At 36.9% G+C, this 22,682-nt stretch overlaps 1 protein-coding gene across 1 annotated transcript in view; it reads left to right on the top strand.

Annotated features, from left to right (window-relative positions):
* Fbxl13 (F-box and leucine rich repeat protein 13) overlaps positions 1 to 22,682 on the top strand; it is a 232,799-nt gene that overhangs the window by 47,510 nt on the left and 162,607 nt on the right. The window contains exons 6-7 of the mRNA XM_074064909.1: positions 2,396 to 2,505; positions 10,459 to 10,626. Coding sequence (XP_073921010.1) covers positions 2,396 to 2,505; positions 10,459 to 10,626 — 278 coding nt within the window. The remainder of the gene's footprint in view (positions 1 to 2,395; positions 2,506 to 10,458; positions 10,627 to 22,682) is intronic.

The following is a 22,682-nucleotide window of genomic DNA, read 5'->3' as shown; positions in this document are numbered from 1 at the left end:
CTTCTTCTCTGATTTTGTTGAAGAGAAAACTTAAGAGATAATAAGACAGTGTTTTTGCTAGTTTGAGATAAAGACAGCTATACAGAGAGATTCCTAGCTCAAGATTCTTATCCTGGTTGAACTGCAAGCCCTAGGAGAAAGCAGTTTAGTTTGTAGTTAGAACGACCCCTCTACCAATTTCCTCTTTGCACTTCTGGGTTAATCCTTTTGCCTCTGAACACCACTTCATCTTCTTGTGGTGGTTTCTTGCTCCTTCTTCATGTTTCTCGTTTCACTTTTCTTCCCCTGTCAGACCTTCTCCCACTTCTGCATCATCATACTCTCATTCTCTTTAATTCTCTCTTGTATGTTTTGTCTTTTTTCTCCACCTTCCAACCTCTCTTTCACTGTCAAATTGAGTCATGTGGTACTGCTATTCTTTCCTTCTACCCTTTCTCTGCTTCCCTTCTTTCCCAGTCATTCCACCTACTTGCTTCTTTTCTGTGTTCACTCTCCTATATTTCACCCTTTTTCTTTTTATGTATTCTTCACTCACCATTGAACAACAGAGGAGGATACATTTATAAAGTAGTCACTATATTTATACAGCAAACATTATATTCCAGTTCATGATCTAAAGCAGGTAAGTTCAAAGTTACATAATCTCTTAAAAATACCTAAGTTACATTCATATCATGTCACTTCACAGATACTGTTCCTTCTTCCCCACCCTTGCACTAGAATATGTTCTATATAACTCTTAATCTTAAAAAATGGTAAAATTTTGAGTATTAATTGTTAGAAATTCCAAATAATAAGCTTAAGTTATGATTCTCAAAGTGGTATCATGAACATGAATACATAATTAATAAAAAAATAGCCAACATTTAAACATTTTACTGTACATTGTATAATGCTATAATAAAGCCTTACATGTCTAAGAAATAAGCTGAATTAATTTAAAGGGTATATGATCTTCTAATATATTAAATTATAAGCGAATATAAGTTTTTGGTAGAACAAGACTGTAATTCCCTTCTAGATGTTTTATTTTCTACTGGTTACAACTTAAAGGATAAAAACTAAAATCGACCTTAGGTATTTAAATGTGTGGAAAAGTATTTTGGTGGGAAGCAATTTAAGCAAAAGGCATTTAACTGAAAATGAACAGGCAAACTTACTATCTTAAAGAAATCACTTATTTTTGAGTCATTTTGAGTGTCCATTCAAAAGTGTTGAAATTTCTGAGATAATTGTCCTTGAAAAGATTACTGAAGCAGGCAGATCTGATGTTGTTTGTTCCTCAGTTTGGGAGCTGAATTTACAACTAGAATTGTTCAGCAATCCTAACTGAACTAAACCTCCTAAAAGCATAGTAAAGAACCAAGAGCAAGTAGTTCAGTCACATGAGCTATGTGAATTTGAGCAGATGCAGAATGATAAATGCTTATTCATTTCTCAGTAACATCACAACAGCCCAATTTGAAAACTATTAATTAGCTAAGCTAGTTGAGTTCTAGGCTTCCTGAAGATCTTTGATTTTTAAGACAAAATTGCATATTTCAGTGGGGCAGTGACCCACAAAAGCAGATGCATAGGGAAGACAAAGGCTTTAAAATTCCATCCATGGCATTGAAAATTAGTAGCTGACATGTTCTGCTCTGTTTGCACAATATTAAATTTTTGAAATTCATTACCGAAGTTTAAACACCAGAAGTATTCACATAAAATCCGTGTATCCAAGTTCAGTTGAAAAGAAAAACAAAACAAAATCCAGACCTCAACACAAATCATAGATAAATAGAAAACACTGGGCCTCTACTTCTGAGGGAAAAAGAGTTGGCTACAGCTAGGGAGCCACTGCCTCTGACAGCAGTGTCCCCAGGCCTGTGTCTGTCTTCTTGGCCCCTGTATTTGAGCTTTGGACCCTGGTTAGTATATGTAAGGCAGTCCATTTAATCCTAGGGCATATAATGAAATAATTGGATCAGAATACTGCCTTGTTCTTGCATTTCTTATGAATAAGTTTAGTTTTGGTTTTATAAAGAGTAGATTTATTTTTAAAAAAGAAAATGATACCTATCTTGACATTTCTATTGCATGTTAAATGATATTTACAGGTTAATAAAGTATCAAGAGTATTTTTTTAAATTATTATTTTTTTTGTCAGTATAGGATTTGAACTCAGGACCTCAGGCTTGCTAGGCAGACCCTCTACCACTTGAGCCACTCTGCCAGGCAATCTAATGCTCTCTAATGCTGTCAAAACTAGTCAGTTTGGGGTATAATTAAAGCCAAACAAAAACTATTAGATGCAACATTGGTTTGTAGTATGCATGATAGAATATTAAATCATTTTGGTTTTTTTTTGGAAACAGTTTTAACCACATACAGTACCCTAATACATTTTCTTCAGATACACTATCTCGGTTGCGACAAATGTTCTCTTGCCAAAGGCAAAGGATTATCTTAATACGCTGGCGGGATAAAGCAAGATATAAGGCACAAAATCGAGAGGATGAACTGGTATGGTATAGTGGAAATTAATGTTTTTAAGAATCTAATTCATTTTAGCAATGTTATAGTCACTAAAATCCTGAGTATTATGTAATTTTGGTGGGATCCTTATTCTTTTAATAACTTAATTTAAATTTCACTTTAGTTACCCTAAATTTGTCCTAAGAATTCTGTTGTTTCTTTTCTTTTCTTTTTTGGTGGTACTGGGGTTTGAACTCAGGACCTCATGCTTGCTAGGCTGGCGCTCTACCACTTGAGCCATTCTATCAGCCTTCTATTGTTTCTTTTGAACTATGAACATCAAGGAAAAGTCTTTTAACATTTTACTTAAATTTATCGGTAAAAAAACTAAAAATTTTGTTTAAACAAATATTTAGGTCGATAATGTCTAGACAAAGAGAAACTGATATGATTAAAATAGAGAAATAAGTGATAAAGACTGAACAAATTTATTTCCTTTGTAGATAAGGTTAGATTGCTATTTACTTATTCTTTTTCAACATTTAGTTTTATAAGTCACAATTTCAATATTAAATGATTTTTAAAGTGTTTTTTTGAGACAGGGTTTTGTTCTGTATCCCAAAGTAGGCTTGCATTTGAGATCCTCCTCCCTCAGCCTCCTGAGTGCTAGGATTATAGGCATGTATCACCATGCCTGGCAAAAGTCATTCTTACATAGGATGCTCACTAGGAATTAAAGCAATTGAAACAGAAGACCCAAGAAAATCCCTTCAAACTTAAAAACACTCTCCTTTGCTTAAGTTACCAGTATATTATTACTTAATGTTGCTTTAGAATATTCAGAGTGACTACTAGGATGAGATCTAGAAACATGCTGGACTTTTTTGTAGTTACATTATTTAGTCAACAATATTTTATTAATATTCTTTGAAGTACAAAGTCGGGATAAATAGAAAAGAAGAAAAGAGGATGAAATTAAATTCCTCTCTTTTGTGGTTGCCTCTTGGAAGGCAGAATCAATGTCCCCAACCACCCAAAATTGATTCAGATGTTGGATTTGATGATGCCACACATGCTGAAAGAGAATATGAGAAGATTTGTCACTCACATAATGACTGAGATAGCACTGGAGTCTGTGAAGGATCCTGAAAACAGCATAGCTCTTACTTGTAGGGCATGGATAATTTATGGGAACTTGAGCTGGTGTTCTTGTGACTATCCTTTAGCCTTTGCCTTTTGTGGACAACCTTTTCCACACTGCCAGTTGAGCAGTTCTGTTTTGGATACCAAAGCGTCTTTGCTTTCTATCATTTCGTGTATTAAGCTAGTGTTTTGCTTGCTATCTTCCATGCCTGAGCAGTGATTGGCTAATGATGAAATAGGTGACTGCACGTGACCCTTCAGTCCTCTTTCTATACCACCCCCTTTAGTTGAATGTCCCTGAGAGCAGGTAGTGTTCTCTTCTGTTTTTGAATTTTTTATCAGCATGTTAATTGTACAAAAGGGTTTCATTGTTTATTTCCACACATGCCTATAATGTACACATTTTACCTCCTCTGTTAGCTTATCTCCTCTTTCCCAATGTATAATTGGTTTCATTGTTCTATTTTTGTACATGCATATAAAGCACCTTGATCATATTCGCCCCTCATCACCCTCTCCTTTTGCCCTCTCACCTCACACTGGTTTTCCCTCCAGACATTCCCCCTTTTACATTCATATCATGTTTTTTAGGTCTAGATTCTGCATATGAGAGAAAATGTGATATTTATAGTTCTGAGTCTGTCTTCACTTAACATGATGATCTCCAGTTCCATCCATTTTCCTGTAAATGACATCATTTCATTTCATTCTTCCTTATGGCTCCATTGTGTGTATATATATATATATATATGTATATATATATATATATGAATATATATATATTCTTTATATATATATAAAGATGAATATTCTTTATTCATCCATCAGTTGATGGGCACCTACTCTGGTTCCATAGCTTGGCTATCGTGAATGGTATGGAACAATAGTTGCCAATAATGTTAGTAGTTATGGAACCTTTGTCAAAAATCAGATGGCATAGTTGTGTGGACTTATTTCTGCGTCTTCTATTCTAGTCCAGTTTTCTATATGTCTGTTTTTGTGCTAGTATCATACTGTTTTGTTACTATGGCTATGTAGTAGAATATGAAATCAGACATTGTGATATCTCCAGTATTGCTGTCTTTGCTCAGAATTCCTTTAGCTGTTCAGGGTCTTTTATGCTTCCATATGAATTTTAGGATTGATTTTTTTTTTCAGTGTAGAATGACATTGGAATTTTGCTGGGGATTGTATTGAATCTGTAGATTGCCTTTGGTAAAACAGAAGACCATTGGTATCTGCAGGCATATGGTTCCAAGGAGAGTGCTGTTGAGGAAAAATTGTGAATACTCAGGATATATAGGATTCAGTACTTTACTGCAGATTCTTCATTCATTTTTACATAATGCTGCCCAACTAAAGACTTTTAACAAATCTAAAATTTTCACTTTATCACTTAAACATATTCCATGCCCCTTTGGGATTGGAAGGATTACCAATTACCATGTTTACCTTGTTTTTTAGGCATCGTTTGCTTTTGGGGAGGCATAGTTTCCCAAAATTAAGGACAGGGAAACACTCGGCACTCACGTGATTTAAAATTAACTGAGGATAATACAACATTGAGAGCTTTTGCACATCAACATTTGTTTTCAAAATTTCTTTTGATTTTTAATATTTTTTATTATATTTTGACTGCACTTAAGTCAAAACCATGTGTACTAAATCCACAGATGAGGTGGGGTTACTATATAGGCATTTTCACAGTATTAATTCTGCTGATCAATGAACATAGGAGGTCTTTTCATCTCCTTGTGTCATCTTCACTTTCTTTCTTCAGTGTTTTATAGTTTTCATTGTGGAGGTTTTCATCTTCTTAAGTTTATTCCTACGTATTTTTTGAGGCTATTGTGAATGGGACTCTTCCTGATTTCTTTCTCAGCCTGTTTGTTACTGCTATTAGAGCAGCTACTGATTTTTGTATGTTGATTTGTATCTACCCTGCTACTTTGTCAAAAGTGTTTATCAGATCTCAGAGTTTTTTGGTAGAGCAAACTTTAGAGCCTTTTACAATCATATCATCTTCAAATAGGTATAATTTGACTTCTTTTCCTATTTGTACCTGTCTTATTTCTTTCTCTTGCCTTATTGGTCTGTCAAGGAATTCCAGCACTACATTGGTAACAGTGGAGAGAGTGAGCGCCTTTGTTTTATTCTTAATTTCAGAGGAAATGGTTTCAGTTTTTCCCCATTTAGTACAATTTTGACTGTATGTTTATCATATATAGCCTTTATTATGTTGAGGTACATTCCTTCAGTTCCTAGGTTCTTTAGTGCTTTTTATCATAAAGGGATATTGAACTTTGTCAAAGACTTTTTCTGAACATTGAGATGATCATGTGATTTTTGTTCTTTATTCTGTTTATGTACTGTGTTATGTTTATTGATTTGCTTATGTTGAACCATCCTTGCATCACTAGAATGAAACCAACTTGATCACGGTATATGATTTTTTAATGTGTTGTTGAATTTGCTATGTGAGTATTTTATTGAGACTTTTTGCATCTATGTTCATCAAGGAAATTTGTCTAAAGTTTTCTTTTTTGGTTGTATTCTTATCTGGTTTTGGTATCAGGATAATACTGGCTTCATAGAATGAGTTTGGTAGTGTTTCCTTCCTTTCTAGTTTATGAAATAATTTAGGGAGCATTGATGTTAGTTCTTCTTTCAAGGTTTGGTAGAATTCAGTAGTGAATCCATATGTGGTCCTGGATGGATTGCTGGGAGGTTCTTTATTACTGCTTAAATCTCATTGCTTATTATACATATGTTTAAGTGGTTTATATCTTGGTTCAATTATGGTAGATCCTATGACTCTAGAAATCTACCTATTTCTTCAAGATTTTTCAGTATATTGGAATGCAAGTTTTCAAAGTATTTCCTAGTGATCCTCATATTTTATTGGTATTTGTTATGATATGCTATTTTTCCTCTATTAATTTGGGTCTTCTCTCTCGTTCTGCTGATTACTTTGGATATGGGTTTGTCAGTCTTTATCTTTTCAGAGAACCAACTTTTTGTTTCATTGATTCTTTTATTTCGTTAATTTTTGCCCTGAAGTTTTTTTTTTTTTTCAATACTAGGGCTTCAACTCAGGGCCTTCACCTTGAGCCACTCCACCAGCCCTATTTTTGTGAAGGGTGTTTTGAGATAAGGTCTTGCAAACTATTTGCCCAGGGCTGGCTTCAAACTGTGATCCTCCTGATCTCTGCCCCCTGAGTAGCTAGGATTACAGGCATGAGCCACTGGTGTCTGGGTGCCCTGAACTTATTACTTCTTTCTGTCTACTGATTTTAGGTGTGGCTTTTCTTTTTCTAAGTGTTTCAGGTGCATTGTTAGGTTATTTGAGATATCTCTTGTTTTAGTGTAGCCACTATAAACTTTCCTCTTTGTACTGCCTTTTCTGTGTCACACAGGTTCTGACAAATTGTGTTTTTATTTCCATTTGGTTCTAGGAGTTTTTTCATTTCCCCCTTATCTTTATGAGTTTTTTTTTTTTTTTTAGTGGGACTGGGATTTGAACTCAACTCAGGGCTTCACATTTGCAAAGCAGGCACTCTATAACTTGAGCCACACCTCCAGTTCATTTTTGTTCTGGTTATTTTGGAGATGGGGGGGTCTCATGAACTATTTTCAAAGGCTGGCTGGGGACCGTGATCCCCCTGGTCTCAGCATCCCAATTAGCTAGGATTATAGATGTGAGCCACTGGCACCTGCCTACTCTCCCATTATCTTTAATGACCCACTGTTCATTTACAAGTGTATTGGTCAGTCTGTATGAGTTTGTATATTTTCTATATTTTCTCTTGCTGTTTATTTCTGGTGTTATTCCACTGTGGTCTCATAAATATAGGAATTATTTCAGTTTTCTTGTATTTGCTAAGACTTGCTTTGTGCCATAAAATGTAATCTATTTGGAGAAAGTTCTTGGGCTGCTCAGAAGAATGTGTATTTTTTGGCTATCGGGTGGAATATTCTATGGATGTCTGTTAAGTCCATTTGATCTAGTGTGTCATCTAATTATGAAGTTTCTTTGTTGATTTTCTTTTTGTCTGGATGACCTATCTAGTGGTGAGAATGGGGTATTATAGTTGGCCACTAATACTGTTTTGGGATCTGTCTGTTCTTATATATTCAGGAGTGTTTGTTTTATGTAATTGGGTGTACCAGCATTTGGTGCTTATATGTTTACAACCATTATCTCTTCTTGATGGAGTCTTCCCTTTATCAATATGAAGTGACCTTGTCTCTTCTGACAAATTTTGGTTTGATGTTTGCTTTGTCAGATATGATTATAGCTATTCCTGCTTGCTTTTGTGCTCCATTTGCTTGGAAAATCTTTTTCTATCCTTTCACTTTAAGCCTATTTTTATTTTTGTTAGGGAGGTATGTTTCCTATAAAGCAACAAATTGTTGGTCAAGTGTTTTTTTTTAATCCAATCCACCAATCTATGGTTTTGACTGGGGAATTGAGATCATTAATATGCAGAGTTTTTATTAAAAGGTATGTAGTATTTCCTGTCATTTTGTTGTATTTGTAGTGTTTAATTTCTTTCCTAATCTTCATTTGTTTTTCTACTCATCTCATAAGTTTTGGTTTTACCTGTATTTTCATGGTTTATCTTCCTCTTCTATGTGTAAGATTCCTTTAAATATCTCCCTTTTCCCCCTATTTTATAGAATCAGGTTTATTGAGGTTCAAATTTACTTTCAATAAAATTCACTTTCCTTTAGTGTACAGTTCTGTGAACTCTGACAAGTGTGCAAATCACCATCAAGATTAAATGGGTTCTTTGGCCCAAACAGAGTTTCCTAGTAGTAAATTCCTTCTTCTCCATCCAGCTTCTAAGGAACCATGCATCGATTCTCCTTCTCTATACTTCTGCCTTTTCCAAAATGTCATAGATGTATTCATATGGTAGATAGCCATTCTGTTTGAGTTGTATATAGGAAAGCAACTTTGCTAAATTCATTTTCACCTCTAGTAATTTTTCATCAGTTCACATATGTATTGTTACTTCGCCTTGCAAGAAGTATTTTTTAAATTATCTGTTTTTGCTTCTACCACTAGATCCTTGAAATATCTTCTGCAGTGTCGGCTTAGTGGTCATGAAATGGTTTAGTTTTTGTTTATCATAGAAGACTTTTTATTTCTCCTTCAATTATGAAGGATAGCTTTGCTGGATATGGTAATTGATGTCGGCAGTTGTTTCCTTTTTGGACTTGAAATACATCATTCTATGCCTCCTTACCTTTAGCGTTTTTATTGAGAAATCTCTGTTATTTGGATGGCTTTATGTTGTATCTTGGTGCTCCTCTCTTGCAGCTTTCAAGGTTCTTTCCTTATTCCATATACTTAGTGTTTTGACAATAATAGGACATGCTGAGGTACTTTTCTGGTCTTGAGTTCTAAAAGCCTCCTGTACCTGGATGACCATCTTTGTCATTATTAAGTATGTTTTTATGCCTTTAGTTTGTACCTCTTCTTCTTTTTCTGTGCCTATGATTTGTAGGCTTGAATTTTTAATGGTTTTCTTGAGGTTTTGCATGTTACATTCGTATCTTCTTATTTTTTTCTTTATCTTTGTCTGAATATTCTAGTTCATTTATCTACCTTATCTTCAATTTCTGATATTCCATCTTCAACTTGATCTAGTCTATTGGTGAGGCTTTTGTATGAGTTTTTTTTTTTTTTTAATTTAACTTATTGAGCTTTTTATTTCCAGAATTCCAATTTAATTTTTTCAGGATTTCTATATCTTTATTGAATTTCTCTTTCATATCCTGTCTTGTTTTCCTTATTTCATTCAGTTGCTTATTTGTATTCTCTTTTAATTCATTCAGATGTTTATGTATATCCTCTTTTATTTCATTAAACACTCTTTTTTTTTTTCCTTTTGGTGGTTCTGGCATTGCCTTTCTTTTTCTCCAGAAGTTGTCCTGTCACCTCTTTCATGATCCCCAATGTTCTTCCTCTCTTTCTTTCTTCAGAATATAGTCTCTCCTTTGTTATACTGATTCTTCTTATTCATGGTGTCAAACAGGGGAAGGTTCTAATCTGCCATCTTGCCTTCTTCAGGTAGTTTTCTCTTAATCTCTCCCATATACTGAGCCTAATGATTTGCACACATTAGTTGATGTATAAAGTGTATATTAAATATTTAGTCATATAATGCTTACTATGTTTGTGTATAATTAATTGGGTGTTTTCTTCTAGCTATCCAATTTATTTGCCAATAGTTATTCTGCATTCATTAAGTGGAATGAGATGGCAGATATGTACTGGGAACAGAGATAGGGAACACCTGTATATATTGGTTCTCCAACATGTGCCCTTCCTGAGATCTAATACATACATATAAACTAAAACTCTGTGTGTGTGTGTGTGTGTGTGTGTGTGTGTGTGTAATACTTGTTTACCCTGAGAGCTTCTTATTTATCATACACCATTCAGTAATATGTCAGAGTTCAAATGGGTACTTCTTATAATAATAAATGAGGCAAATCTCTAAATAATTTCCTTCTGACTTCCTTTTTTTGTTATTTCTGTGTTAACCACTTCCCTTTCATGCCCTAAATTGCAATTTTTTCATTATCAGAAATTTTACTTTGTGGGCCTCATTAAGGTGACTGCCTGTGCCAATGTTTTATGACAGCTAATAGAAATGATCTGTAAAGCCTTGGTGGTTCAGAGAATATTATATATGGATATGGAAAATTATAAGTTATGTAATAATTATTATAATAATAAATAATGTTTAACTGGTGCTATCATCATGTTAAGTACTGTGCTTTATTACTTTTATCTCATTTGACACTCACAATTCCATGGAATTTGTAAATTATTTTTTATTGCAGATATTAAAACATGAACTTCAGTTGAGAACATGGAGAAACAAGTTAAAATCCAAGGTAGCTAGTGATGGAAAATTTATTTCTCCTGAACAAAGTTCATCTGATGCTACTTTTGTAAATGCAAATATAGAATTTGACATCTCAATATTACCTGAAAAAGCAATATTACGGGTTTGTATGAATTCCTTATATATTATTTACAATAACCTTGCCATTTATGTATAGCTTGGAGTTAGAATAAGTATATTTTTTGCCCATTAGCTACTCTTTTACAAATTACCTGCATTTGTCTTGCCTGTTTTTCAGTTACAACTGAAATTTTCATAGTGGTTTGTAATAGCCCTATGTTTGGAATATATTTGAATACTTTTTTTGCTCCATACTTGAGGTCTTCACTTTTCCTGTGGAGTCTTTTGGTGACAGAAAATTTAAATTTTAGGTGGTAAAGTCTATCACACTTGCCCTAATTGTTTCTCTTTTTATGTCATATTAATGTGATGATATTAATGTCATTCATAATCGTTTTTTCTAACATACACGTTTTTCCTAGAATATGCTTATGCAGCTACTTTTTTTTCTGTGAACAACCTTTGCCTCTGACTGCTAATATTTCTTTTTATTTTATCAGTGACTGCTGTCAGGTTTATGTTACACATTTTCAAGATATCACAGATTACCTTCAAATAAAAAGTGGAGCGGCAAACATTATATGCCACTTTACATATAATGTAAGAACCTAATGACAGTATGCTTTTATTTTCCCCTTCCTGTGCTTTTAGCTAATATTACAATGTCTTTTGTTTCTATGTATTAATGAACTCTACAATTTATTATTTTTGCATAAAATTAAAAATTTTTAATTTATCTTTTTGGCAGTACTGGAGTTTGAATTCAGGGCTTCACACTTGCTAGGCAGGTGTTCTACTTCTAGAGCCACATCTCCAGCCCTTTCGCTGTGTTTATGTTTGAGAGGATCTTGCCTTATTCCTGGTCTGGCTTGGACCACAATCCCCCTATTTTATGCTTCCCATAATAGCTGGAGTGACAGATGTGTGCCATCACACCCAGTTTTTTTCCCTTGAGGTGGAGGTGTCACAGACGTTTTTTTGCCTGGGCTGTTGTGGAAACATGATCATTCTCTCAGCCTCCAGCAGCATTGGGAATGACAGAAGAGCACTGCCAGGTCCACATATTGGTTAAGATGGAGTTTTGCGAACTTGCTTTTGCCTAAGCTGATCTCAAACTATGATCCTCCCAACTTCAGCCTCCCAAGTAGCTAGGGTTACAGGCTTGAGTCACCATGCCTGTCTACTTTTTTTTTTTTTATTTTTAACAATCTCAGACTTACAGAAAAGTTGCAAGTACCATACAAAGAATTTTTCTTCCTGGACAATTTGAGAGTCAGTTGCCAACATGATTCCCTCTCCCACCTGTATTGGTATATTTCCTATAGATGAGGGTATTTTCTTCATCATGATCCTCACACCCAATTCAGGTTTCTTCAGTTGTCCAAATGTTCTAGCAAGAGGATCCAGTCCAGATCACATATTGCAATTGATTGTCATATCTCCTTAGGCCACTTCAGTCTAGAACAATTCCTAGTCTTTCTTTAATTTTTGTGACCTCAACATGAAGGTTAGGCAAGTTTTATTGTAGACCCTCTCTCAATTTGGGCTTTTTTATGTTTCCTCATGAATATATTCATATTATGCATTTTTCTTAGAGAACACATGAGATTCTGTTGTGTTTTTCTCATTGCATTCTCTAAGTGGAGATGTCCTCTTCTTGGGCCCCACCTGCCTTGGCTTCCAGCCTCTGACAATAATCCACACTTTCTCAGTTTGCTTTCCATTCCCTCTTGGGTCCACTTTGGACAATTTCTCCTTGGGGATAACCTCCTCTCTCTTCTAAGTCTCCAAAACTCTCGGTCATCTGCCTACTCCATTGAGTGAATATCATCCTCCTTTCCACATTCAGTCTGAAACCCTACTTTGACCTCAGCTCTTTTTGCACCTGTTACCTGTCATGGATGCCTACTCTGCTTGGCCTGATGACTTTGGAACTGGCCTGTATGAGAAAAAGAAAGGAAGAGGGTAGGGGAAGGGATCCAGGAGTGTGTGTGTATGTGTGTGTGTGTGTGTGTGTGTGTGTGTTTTGGCAGAACTGGGGTTTGAACTCAGGGCTTCACACTTAGTAGGCAGACACTCTACCACTTGATCCATGCTCCCAGCCCTTTTTGTTTTAGATATTTTGGAGATATGATCTCACATTTATGCCTAGGCTATCCTGGACCATGATACTCTTGTTTGTTTCCTGTATAGCTGGTATGACAGGTGCATACCACTATGCCCAACTTTTATTGGTTGATATGGGGTCTCAAGAATACTTTTCCTGGGCTGACCCCAAACCATGATTCTCCCAGTCTCTGCCTCCTGAGGATTACAAGTGTGATCCATCACCCTGGGCTCAGTTGTCTTTAGGCCATGTGTGGTGGTTCCCATCTACAATCCCAGCTAATTGAGAGGTATAGGTAGGAGGATTGAAGTCAGAAGCTGGCCCTGGGCAAAAGTGTGAGACCCTATCTGAAAAACAGCTAAAGCTAAAAGTGCTGGAAGCGTAGCTCAAGTGGTAGAGCGCTTGCCTAGCAAGCGCAAAACCCTGAGTTTAAACCCTAGTTCATCTAAAACAAAAAAGAAAAAAAGAAACAAAAGATTTGAATTTTAGTCAGGTAGTTAATTTACTTGAAAATAAACTTAATATTGTCTCAGTTTACATCTGAACCTTTTTGTTGTTGTTTTTTGCTAACCCAGGGCCCTGAGCATAGTAGGCAAGCACTCTGCCACTGAGCTACATCCCCAGCCCCTATTCAATCTATTTAAAGGGAAAGTCTAGAGTAACTTTTACACTAAGGCTAGTTTATCCCTAGTCCTATCAGAACATCTTTCTGGGCCTTTATTGAATAGCCAGGAGTTCAATGACATGTTTTAAGGGACAGCTGAGAATCAGAGAAAATATGTGATGTTCCCAAAGTCAGGCAACTATAAAATTGTGACTAGAATCTGGTTTTCCCCCTCTTTGGCTAAAATTATAGGCTATGTATCTTTATTTTTTTCCAAAGAAATGGGATTTATATGTATATATGGGATATATATGTGATTAAATATTCATATATATATTAATATTTTACTGGTGAGACTCAAAACAATAATTAAGAACCATTACTTATCTCTTTAGTTGTACTACCCTTAAAAAAAACCACAAGGATAACCTTTTTCTTTTTAAAGTTACTAAATCTTGATATGGCACTAAAGCACTACTATTTTTAGAGATAGTCTCAAAATTTTCCCAATTAAGGGAATTACATGCTAAGTGTCCACTAAAATGCACAGATAGTAAGAGAGTATATTGATATAATAGTGTAAAACTGGAAATTAATTGCTTTAACACTAATACCTTGAACAGTTGTCTTTGTTAAGCTTATTAAAATGTAATAGAGTTGCAAAGTTAATTTTTAAAATAATTTTTTACAAATAGCATTTAATTTGGTGACTTCATTGGTTAACCAATTTTTAGGGACTGGAGAAAAAAGTTACAGAAAGTATGGAAATATAATTGTAGTTGGTTCTGAGTTTCATTTATAATTTTAAATATTAGATTTTTGAATTAATCCAGATTTATAATATAACTATTTATAATTTATAATATATACTGCTTAATGTTTGAAAGGAATAATTGAGAACAGTAATTTGAAAATGCAATTTTAGCTTATTTGAAAAACACACAAAAACTATAGGCTTGTTTCTTAGATCCAGTTACATCAACTCATGAAAACAAGTCAGGTTCTGTTTTGCAATCATTTCTTTGGTATCATTTGCCCATTACAGAACACTGCTTAGTTAGCAGATGGTAGGGCTCATGTACTATCAGTCAAACTGCTGGCCAAACTCAGAGCTAGTGGGAGGGTTGGCAAAGACCATTTTCCATGAAAATCCAAGCTTTTCTTCCTTCTCTGTTGTTTGGCAGACAACTTAGAGAAAAGCCTTATGTTGATGAATTTGGAAAGTTTAAATAATGTAGTTAAGCAACACAGTTGTCTTAAGATGTAAAATTGTTTGATTAGCTTAATAATGTAAGTGTTGCCTTATGGTTGTCTTGCATTTTTAAACAACTCTGACTTCTTATTTGTTTGTAAAAAATATAAAGCTTGTGGACTTGCAAAAACAGTTATAAAATCACCTTCAGATTTTACAGTGCTGATGACTCATCTTCTCACTTGGGGAAAAACAAAACCTGGATAGCTATTAAAACAATCACCATGTTGTAGAAGAACCAGATGGTTCGGGCTTGTTTGATTAAATTGCTTGGAATTGTAAAACAAAAGAGTATATTCAGTGACTTCCCAAATCCATGTTTTGATAACCTCGGGGGTCAGTCTGACCTTAATTCACCACAGCTGAGAGTGGTTCCAGGTTTTGTAGCTATGTACTACATGACCTTCAGATACGGGAAGGTTCCAAAACCGCATTGCTCTATCAAGGAACTATGTGTCTGTTGGCTTGATGTGTGGTGTCGGTGAAAAGCAGATAAAACAAAACCCTAAAAATTGCTTTAGGAACAGTTTATTTTTGGTAGAAGCTGTTCTCCCTCCAGACCTCACTTTCATCACTCCATCCTTAATCAGAAATACGATCTCAGTTAAAGAGCTCACAATGATTTTAATCTAAAGTTTTCATGACTTTTAATTGCAAAATCTCCATTAATGTTATCAGGAGTCACCCCTGCAAACATGGTGCAGCGTGTGGAAGATGAAAAACTAGAGTCAGGAGTGGTGGTGCTAATTCTGCCATTGGCTGTGTGTCCCTGGCATGCTGCTTAATCTTCTATTTCTAATTGTCTCATTTGTAAAATGAGGATGGAAGTGAAGATGGTGGTGGTGGTGGTGGTGGTGGTGGTGCTGGTGTCTCCTGTATTCGCTCTTTGCAGAGTAATTGAGTTAATATGCATGAAGGGCTTAGAGCGATGCCCGGCATATAGTAATTTCTCAGTTGGAGTTACTGGTATCAATATGCTGAACTAAGAAGGCTAATGATGGAGAAGCCACTGGATGGGGATCAGGAAGTCTGGATTCTAACTCAGTTTACTGACTGTTGACTCACTGACCTCCCATAGGCATCCAGCTTCTCCCAACCTCAGTGTAAAGATTTTGAAAGGCCTTTGCAGAGACTGTTTATGTTTTCTGTAAAGTGAGGGTGGGCTAGATGACTTCTAGGATCACTTCCAACTCTACATGTCTATGAATCTTGGATGTAAGTTAGCATCACAACCAAGGAAAATGTCAAGAGCAAAGTCAGAAAAACCTAGAAAGGGCTTGCTCTTGTCCCTGCCTAGAACATTCCTCACCCCACTGTTAGCTTGACTGGAGCTCTCTTTCTTCATGTCTCAGCTTATATGTCACCCATTAGAGAGGATTCCCTTGACCACCAGCTCTAAATCAACCTTTGTTGTAGGATCTTGTTGTTTTCCTTCATAGCACTTCTTGTTGTTGTAAATAGTTATTGATTCTTTAAAAGATTCTTGTTTCTTTTCATTTCTCCCACTAAATTATATGCTCTTTGGATTTAGAGGTTACATCTTTTTGGATTACTCCTTTATCTCTAGCATCTAAGAGACTGTAATAGGTAGGCACTTGATCAAAATCTATTTATTTAATTTGTAATTATCTATTGGACGCCTACAATACAAAAGATTCTATTTTAGGTGCTGGAAAATAGCAGTGGATTAGATAAATAATCACCTTGCTCTTATGGGGTTTATATCTTGGTGTGAAGAATCAGATAGCAAACAATTCAACGAACACAAAAAACTGTAGCCGTATGCTATGAAGAAAAGAAATTAGGGTAAAGAGGAAGAGCAACTAGTATGTGCTACCATAGATAGTACTGTTAGGGAAGGCTTCTCTCTGAGGGATATGTGCTGAAAGAATTAAAGGGAAAATGAGATATAAACATTTAAGGGGTTGCTGAGTAAGTCTGTCTTGCTAGAATGGAGGATTTACATTGGGAATAACACATATAAATTTGGCAAGATGTGCTGTTGAGGCCTTGAATGACCACTCAGGTGACAGGCTTTAACCAGTGGGCAGTGAGGAAGCATTCTAGGGCAGGAATACAATGACAGACTTAGCTGTTCTTTTTCAATCTCATCTTTTTTCCTTCTTCCTTCTCCTGCTATGAATGGGTCGAGGGAATGGGTGAGGTCTGGAGGCAGAAGGAAATTTCTCTAAGAATGAGCACTAGGATAGTATCATTAGGAATGAAAAGGAAAGGATGTGTGTGAGAATCAAAATATCAACAGAATTCTTGGCCAGATGGCATGTGGAGTGAAGGGATAAGTGAGGCAGTCAGGGCCTTGACAGGGCAGTACTGAATGGCAACTGGAGGGGTGACAGGCTCAGGAAGAATGATGCCAGGAGCAAGAGCCAGCTTCTTTATTGATCTTATATGCATGACTCACCCCACCCCGCACCCCCACTCTACACCCCATACAACACTTAATTCCTAACTCACACTTTCTGTCTTGCCAAGTGGTTTTCTTTCCATACCATACAATGTTCCATTTAAATGGTTGGTGGAGGCCAATTCATTTTAGCAGTTTACCATCTGCTTTAGATGCCTTGTGTCCTGAATTGAAGCAATTTTATCAATTTTAACTCACAAATCCATGTTTTTTTTGGTTCAGAAGTTAGTCCTCCTTTTATTGCACTGCAAGTGAACATGATATAGAAGAGAACTACCAACCTGCTTCTCCTTTCTCCCTTCCACCCTCCCTCTCTCCCTCCCTCCCTCCCTCCCTTCCTTCCTTCCTTCCTTCCTCTTGAGTTATTATTCTACATTCCTCCTTATATGTGCTGTTTAACTTCTTGGCGTTACCTCCCACCTGTCCAGTGAGTCAATCAAAGACTGCATTAGACAGTCTCTACCTGGGTGTTCCAAAGGCACAGCCAATTCAACATTTCCAAAATAGAACTCATCATTTCCTTCTTCCACCTTCTCTTTCTCCTATATCCTGTCCAATCTTTTCTTCCTTTTATATTGTATTTCTAAATGGACATCACCAACATTGACTCAGTTTACTCATCCAGAATTTGGAAATTATTTTTGGCTTCTCTCTTATTCCCCCACTATGTGTTCCTTTTCTTTTTAGCTGGTAATCTCCCTTTCTTTTTCTCTTCATTCTCTCTGATATTCATCTGTCAGTGATGTTGTCAAAGTCATTTAATTGGTCTTTTAGCATCTACCTTTCACTTGGATCTCTCAACTCATTTTTCTATTTGCCCACCAGAGTTCTTCTAATGTAACATTTTTTCATGTCCCTTTTCTTTTTCTTTTCTTTTCTTTTATTTTATTCATATGTGCATACAAGGCTTGGGTCATTTCTCCCCCCTGCCCCCACCCCCTCCCTTACCACCCACTCTGCCCCCTCCCTCTCCCCCCCACCCCCTCAATACCCAGCAGAAACTATTTTGCCCTTATCTCTAATTTTGTTGAAGAGAGAGTATAAGCAATAATAGGAAGGAACAAGTGTTTTTGCTGGTTGAGATAAGGATAGCCATACAGGGAGTTAACTCTTATCTTGGACTTCCCATTAGCTTCCACATGCTGCATGAGGCATTTTATGTTTTAGCCCCTTATTACCTTTCAGCTTCATTCTCTTTCTCTCTCTCTCTCTCTCTCTCTTTCTCTCTCTCTCATTTGAACTCAAGGCTTAGCACTTGCTAGGCAGGTGCTCTGTTGCTTGAGCAGCCTCAATCATTCCCCGTGGGCCTCCTTGGCTCTAGTCTTGATGATTTACTCAATGATATCAAAGTGCAGGGCACCCTCTATGGCCATATAACTTTTCCCACCATTCCCTCTGCACATCTCTGTGTAGGGTCCTCTCCTCTTCTTCCTTGCCTGGCTCACTCCTTCTTAGACCCAGCATGGATGTCCTCTCTTCCAGAAGGATTAACTTGGACCTTCTCTTCTCTCCTTCAGTCTTGGTTAGTTGCCTTTCTTATGTGTTCCGAGAGTACCCCAGGTACTTCTTAGACTATTTTCTGTCTTTTTTTTTTTTTAACTTGAACTGTCTGTGCCTTGAGTTTTCACCAGCTTTGAATTCAGAACCTTTACATGCTTGTTCCTTATCTCCACTTCTTGTCTTCTTTGATTTTGCGTCTTTCTTGGAATGCTCTTTTGTAGCTTGTTGACATGGCATTTCCCTGTTCTTTTCTCTTGCAATTATTTCTCTAATCTCACAATAGGTTTCTGGCCCCCACCCTACCTGAGGTATCTGAATGCACCTCTGAATGTTGAACTTGGACTTCTTTCTTTTCTCTGTACTCTCATTAGGTCATGGCAATCACAGCCAGGCTTTCAAACACCACTCTATGACGTTGGTATTAATTTGGAATCATGACAAGGACATTTCCAACTTCCCTGCCATCTAGAAGCTTTAACCTTTTAAATCTCCATCAATGTGAGGCCTGTGATGCATCTGATGTGGAGCAATGCTGGGAAAATGAGCTAGTTTGAGGGAGAGAAATTTAATTTTGGAATCATTGCATTTGAAATGCCAATGAGGCATTGGTCCTAGAATCTTGTCCTAGAATGAGGTCCTAGAAGTATCTGAAGAGCCACAAAGTCACAGAGTCCTACATATAGAGCAACTTTAGAGTTATGTCTCTAACCTCAGGGCAATATTCTTCACAGATATTCTTCAAGTTTTAGAGGGTGATATAATACCCTCTTCCTCAGTTGCAAACAATTGAAAAATAGGTAGCTGGAGATGAAATAGTATCAGATACAGCTGATAGGAGATGATGTCTTAAGATCAGTGACCAAGGCTAGTGCTTCATTTTTTGTTTCTGAATCAAGTAGCATCACCCGTTAGTCACTGCACAGCTGAACAGCAGATCACTCCTATGCTGTGGAGACCAGGATACATGGAACTTGCATTCACATTGAGGCAGGATAAGCAGGAGTTGAAATTGCAGCCCTGGTTCTTTCTCCCAAACTCCCCAGTCAGGTATGTTGTTCCTCTTCTGCTGAGGAAGAGAACGGGATCGGAGGGCTATTGAGGTATTTCCAGATGGAGATATGAGGCCAAGAGAATGAAATATCTCCATTAAAATAATGTTTACCCAGTGTCTGGTCTTGTGCTTTCTGTGCTGGAGGAGTCTGTTGACTTTGAGATGCATTCTGTTCCATTTTGGGAAGAATTAGCTCATCAGAAAGTCATTTTTTATATCAAAGAAGATTAATTGCCTCCTCAGTATGTTTTGTCCCTAGTTCTTTCTGCTGCATCTAGAAAGAATACAGCCAAAGTTGTCAATTATTTAAGAATAGCTATCATTTTATTTTCTGGTTACCCATTCATTCCCAGTTTACTCAACTGTTCTGTGATTTGTTCTATTCTCAACTCTCCCTGTCCCTATTCCTGACACTCTCTTAACTTCCATCTTCTAAGAATTCCCTATTTGTAGGTTCCTTATTTTTTTTTGAAGTAATTTTTTTAATTTAATTTTTATTGTTTTATTATTCATATGTGCATACAATGCTTGGGTCATTTCTCTCCCCTGCCCCCACCCCCTCCCTTACCACCCACTCCGCCCCCTCCCTCTCTCCCACAACCCCTCAATACCCGGCAGAAACTATTTTGCCCTTATCTCTAATTTTGTTGAAGAGAGAGTATAAGCAATAATAATAATAGGAAGGAACAAGGGTTTTTGCTAGTTGAGATAAGGATAGCTATACAGGGAGTTGACTTGCATTGATTTCCTGTGCATGTGTGTTACCTTCTAGGTTGATTCTTTTTGATCTAACCTTTTCTCTAGATCCTGGTCCCCTTCTCCTATTGGCCTTAGTTGCTTTTAAGGTATCTGCTTTAGTTTCTCTGCGTTGAGGGCAACAAATGCTAGCTAATTTTTTAGGTGTCTTACCTATCCTCACACCTCCTTTGTGTGCTCTTGCTTTTATCATGTGTAGGTTCCTTATAAAGTAGATTGGACTCAGCCCTCTGCAGGGTAGGGGGCTTTCCAGGTAATAGGTTGCCTGGATCACTTCATACCTTTATACTGAGTTCCCACTTTGCCTTCGTCCTGAACTTTCCCTTCAAGTAACAATGTGAGAGAAAGCTACACAAGACAATGTAGATACATAACATCCTAATTTACACTCAACACTGAGTCAGAATCAGTAGAAGAAGCAGCATCCTAGAGTGCCTATAGAGTACCCAGGTTCAAATTAATCTCCCAGGTAGAAATACATAGATCATATAAGTCTCTGTGCTGGTTATGATTTGCTTCATAGCTGAAGGATCTTCCCATAATGCTGTTTGCATCATTAAGGAGTCCTTTCCAGAGCAATAGGGAGCAATGAAGGTACTGTGCTAAGACTCTTAAATCCATGGGGTCTGATGCCTACTGTGTTCCCTTTGTGCTCTTGGCTACTGTCACTCTTGTGGTTAAAAGACTGTACATCATTTTACATTTCTTTCCTCTCCTTCTGTTTTGTTTTTCTTCTTTCCCTACAAGATGACTGACATGTTTGGTTTTTCTGGAATTTTCTGGTTTATCCTCTATTTCCATGATTAATCTTGATGCTCCTCCTATCCAAAGGCTCTTCTTCTAGTCATTACTTCACACTAAACAGTGCCCAGAGGTATCTGATCAATGCAGCATCCAGTGCAAATCTTACTCCCTTAAAGCAGACACTCATATAGCTTCCTTGTAACCCTCCCCACCCCACACACACACACTGGACCTTTTCTCGCTAGACTCACCATTGACCTAGTGAACATTTTATGGCTCTATTGACCTGTTATCTGACACTAATAGAAGCCTTCTTCACTATAAACCTTAGCCTTGGTGACAATATACCCTGTTTTCTGTTCATTTCTTAAATGATGATTTCTCTTTAGGTTGCTATAGGGGTAACCATTGACTTTTATGATGATGTTTGTAAGGGCTAAGTCAATGCTTCGCCATTATTCCCCCTCCATCATTAGTCTCTGGGTGATTTTAATACAATATCCACCCCTCTTTCAGTACTACCACATACTGCTCCATAATTCCAGCCTTTCTTGGTAAATGGCATCATTTGTCACTCAAATTATATCTGGTGGGAGAGAGTCATCCTAGACTGTTTTTCTTCTTATTCTTCATATCTAATTGCTTAATAGTAAATGTTACCACTCAAGATGCATTTTCTTTTTCTTACTTTCTTTTTTTTTGGAGGGGTTTGAGTGCAGGGCCTAATGCTTGTTAGACCGGTGCTCTACCACTTGAGCCACTCCACCAGCCCTTCAAGATACATTTTCACATAGAAAAAAGTGGGGTTTGCATTTCAGATTTTGCTATATAGCGAGGCTTGTATTTTATTGTGCTATTTTAAGTCCACAGAATTCAAATGTGTATGAAATGCATTCACACTACCCTAAAAACTCTGCTAGGAGTTTTGAATAAACTTTATCATATAATCTTCCCCAAATCTTTGTGAATTAGGTATTATTTTTCTGTTTTAGAGATGAAGGAAATGGAGCTCAGAGACGCTCTTTCTACTTCACAGTTAGTAGATATTTGAATGAAAATGTGTGCCATGTTTATCCCTTTACATCATTTCTGTCTGCTGCATGTGTTCATTCAGTTGGCAACCAGTAACCCCGATCTCTGTCATCAAATTCAATCCCACCCTGGCTCTGCCCCTTGGTTGTGCAAGAGACTTAGAGCCCTCTCCCAGCCCATGTCTGGACTTGAGCCCAATGCTAATGTTGCTGTGCTTACTGCCTAAGTTAACACAGTGCCTCAAAGGCAGGCAACCCTGCAGTTTCTGAGACCAGCTTAACTCCTCATGGGAGGCCTCTTGGTAGTCAGTTTCTGTGGCTTTTTTTTTTTTTTAAACTGTAACTTCTTGACAGAACCCATTAGAGGCCCTGTCACCTCTTACCAGCGTCTGCATGGGGATGTAGCACAGGTGTCTGCTATTTGCCTTCATTCTTCCCCTGAATCAGGAGTCCCTTGAAATCTTCCCCAACCCCAGCAACACTTTTCTACCAATTGATCCAATTCCTTTCTTGAAATTCAGGTATTTTTGTGGGACTGGTTTGCCTGTTAGGGTGGTTGGCAGGGCTTCAGCCCTGCAATATAAATGCCATTAAGGAACTCAAATATTGGCTCATGAATATTAATGTCT

Source organism: Castor canadensis, chromosome 2, assembly GCF_047511655.1.
Source record: "Castor canadensis chromosome 2, mCasCan1.hap1v2, whole genome shotgun sequence".
Taxonomy (NCBI): domain Eukaryota; kingdom Metazoa; phylum Chordata; class Mammalia; order Rodentia; family Castoridae; genus Castor; species Castor canadensis.
This window is presented reverse-complemented; position numbering and strand designations above follow the sequence as displayed.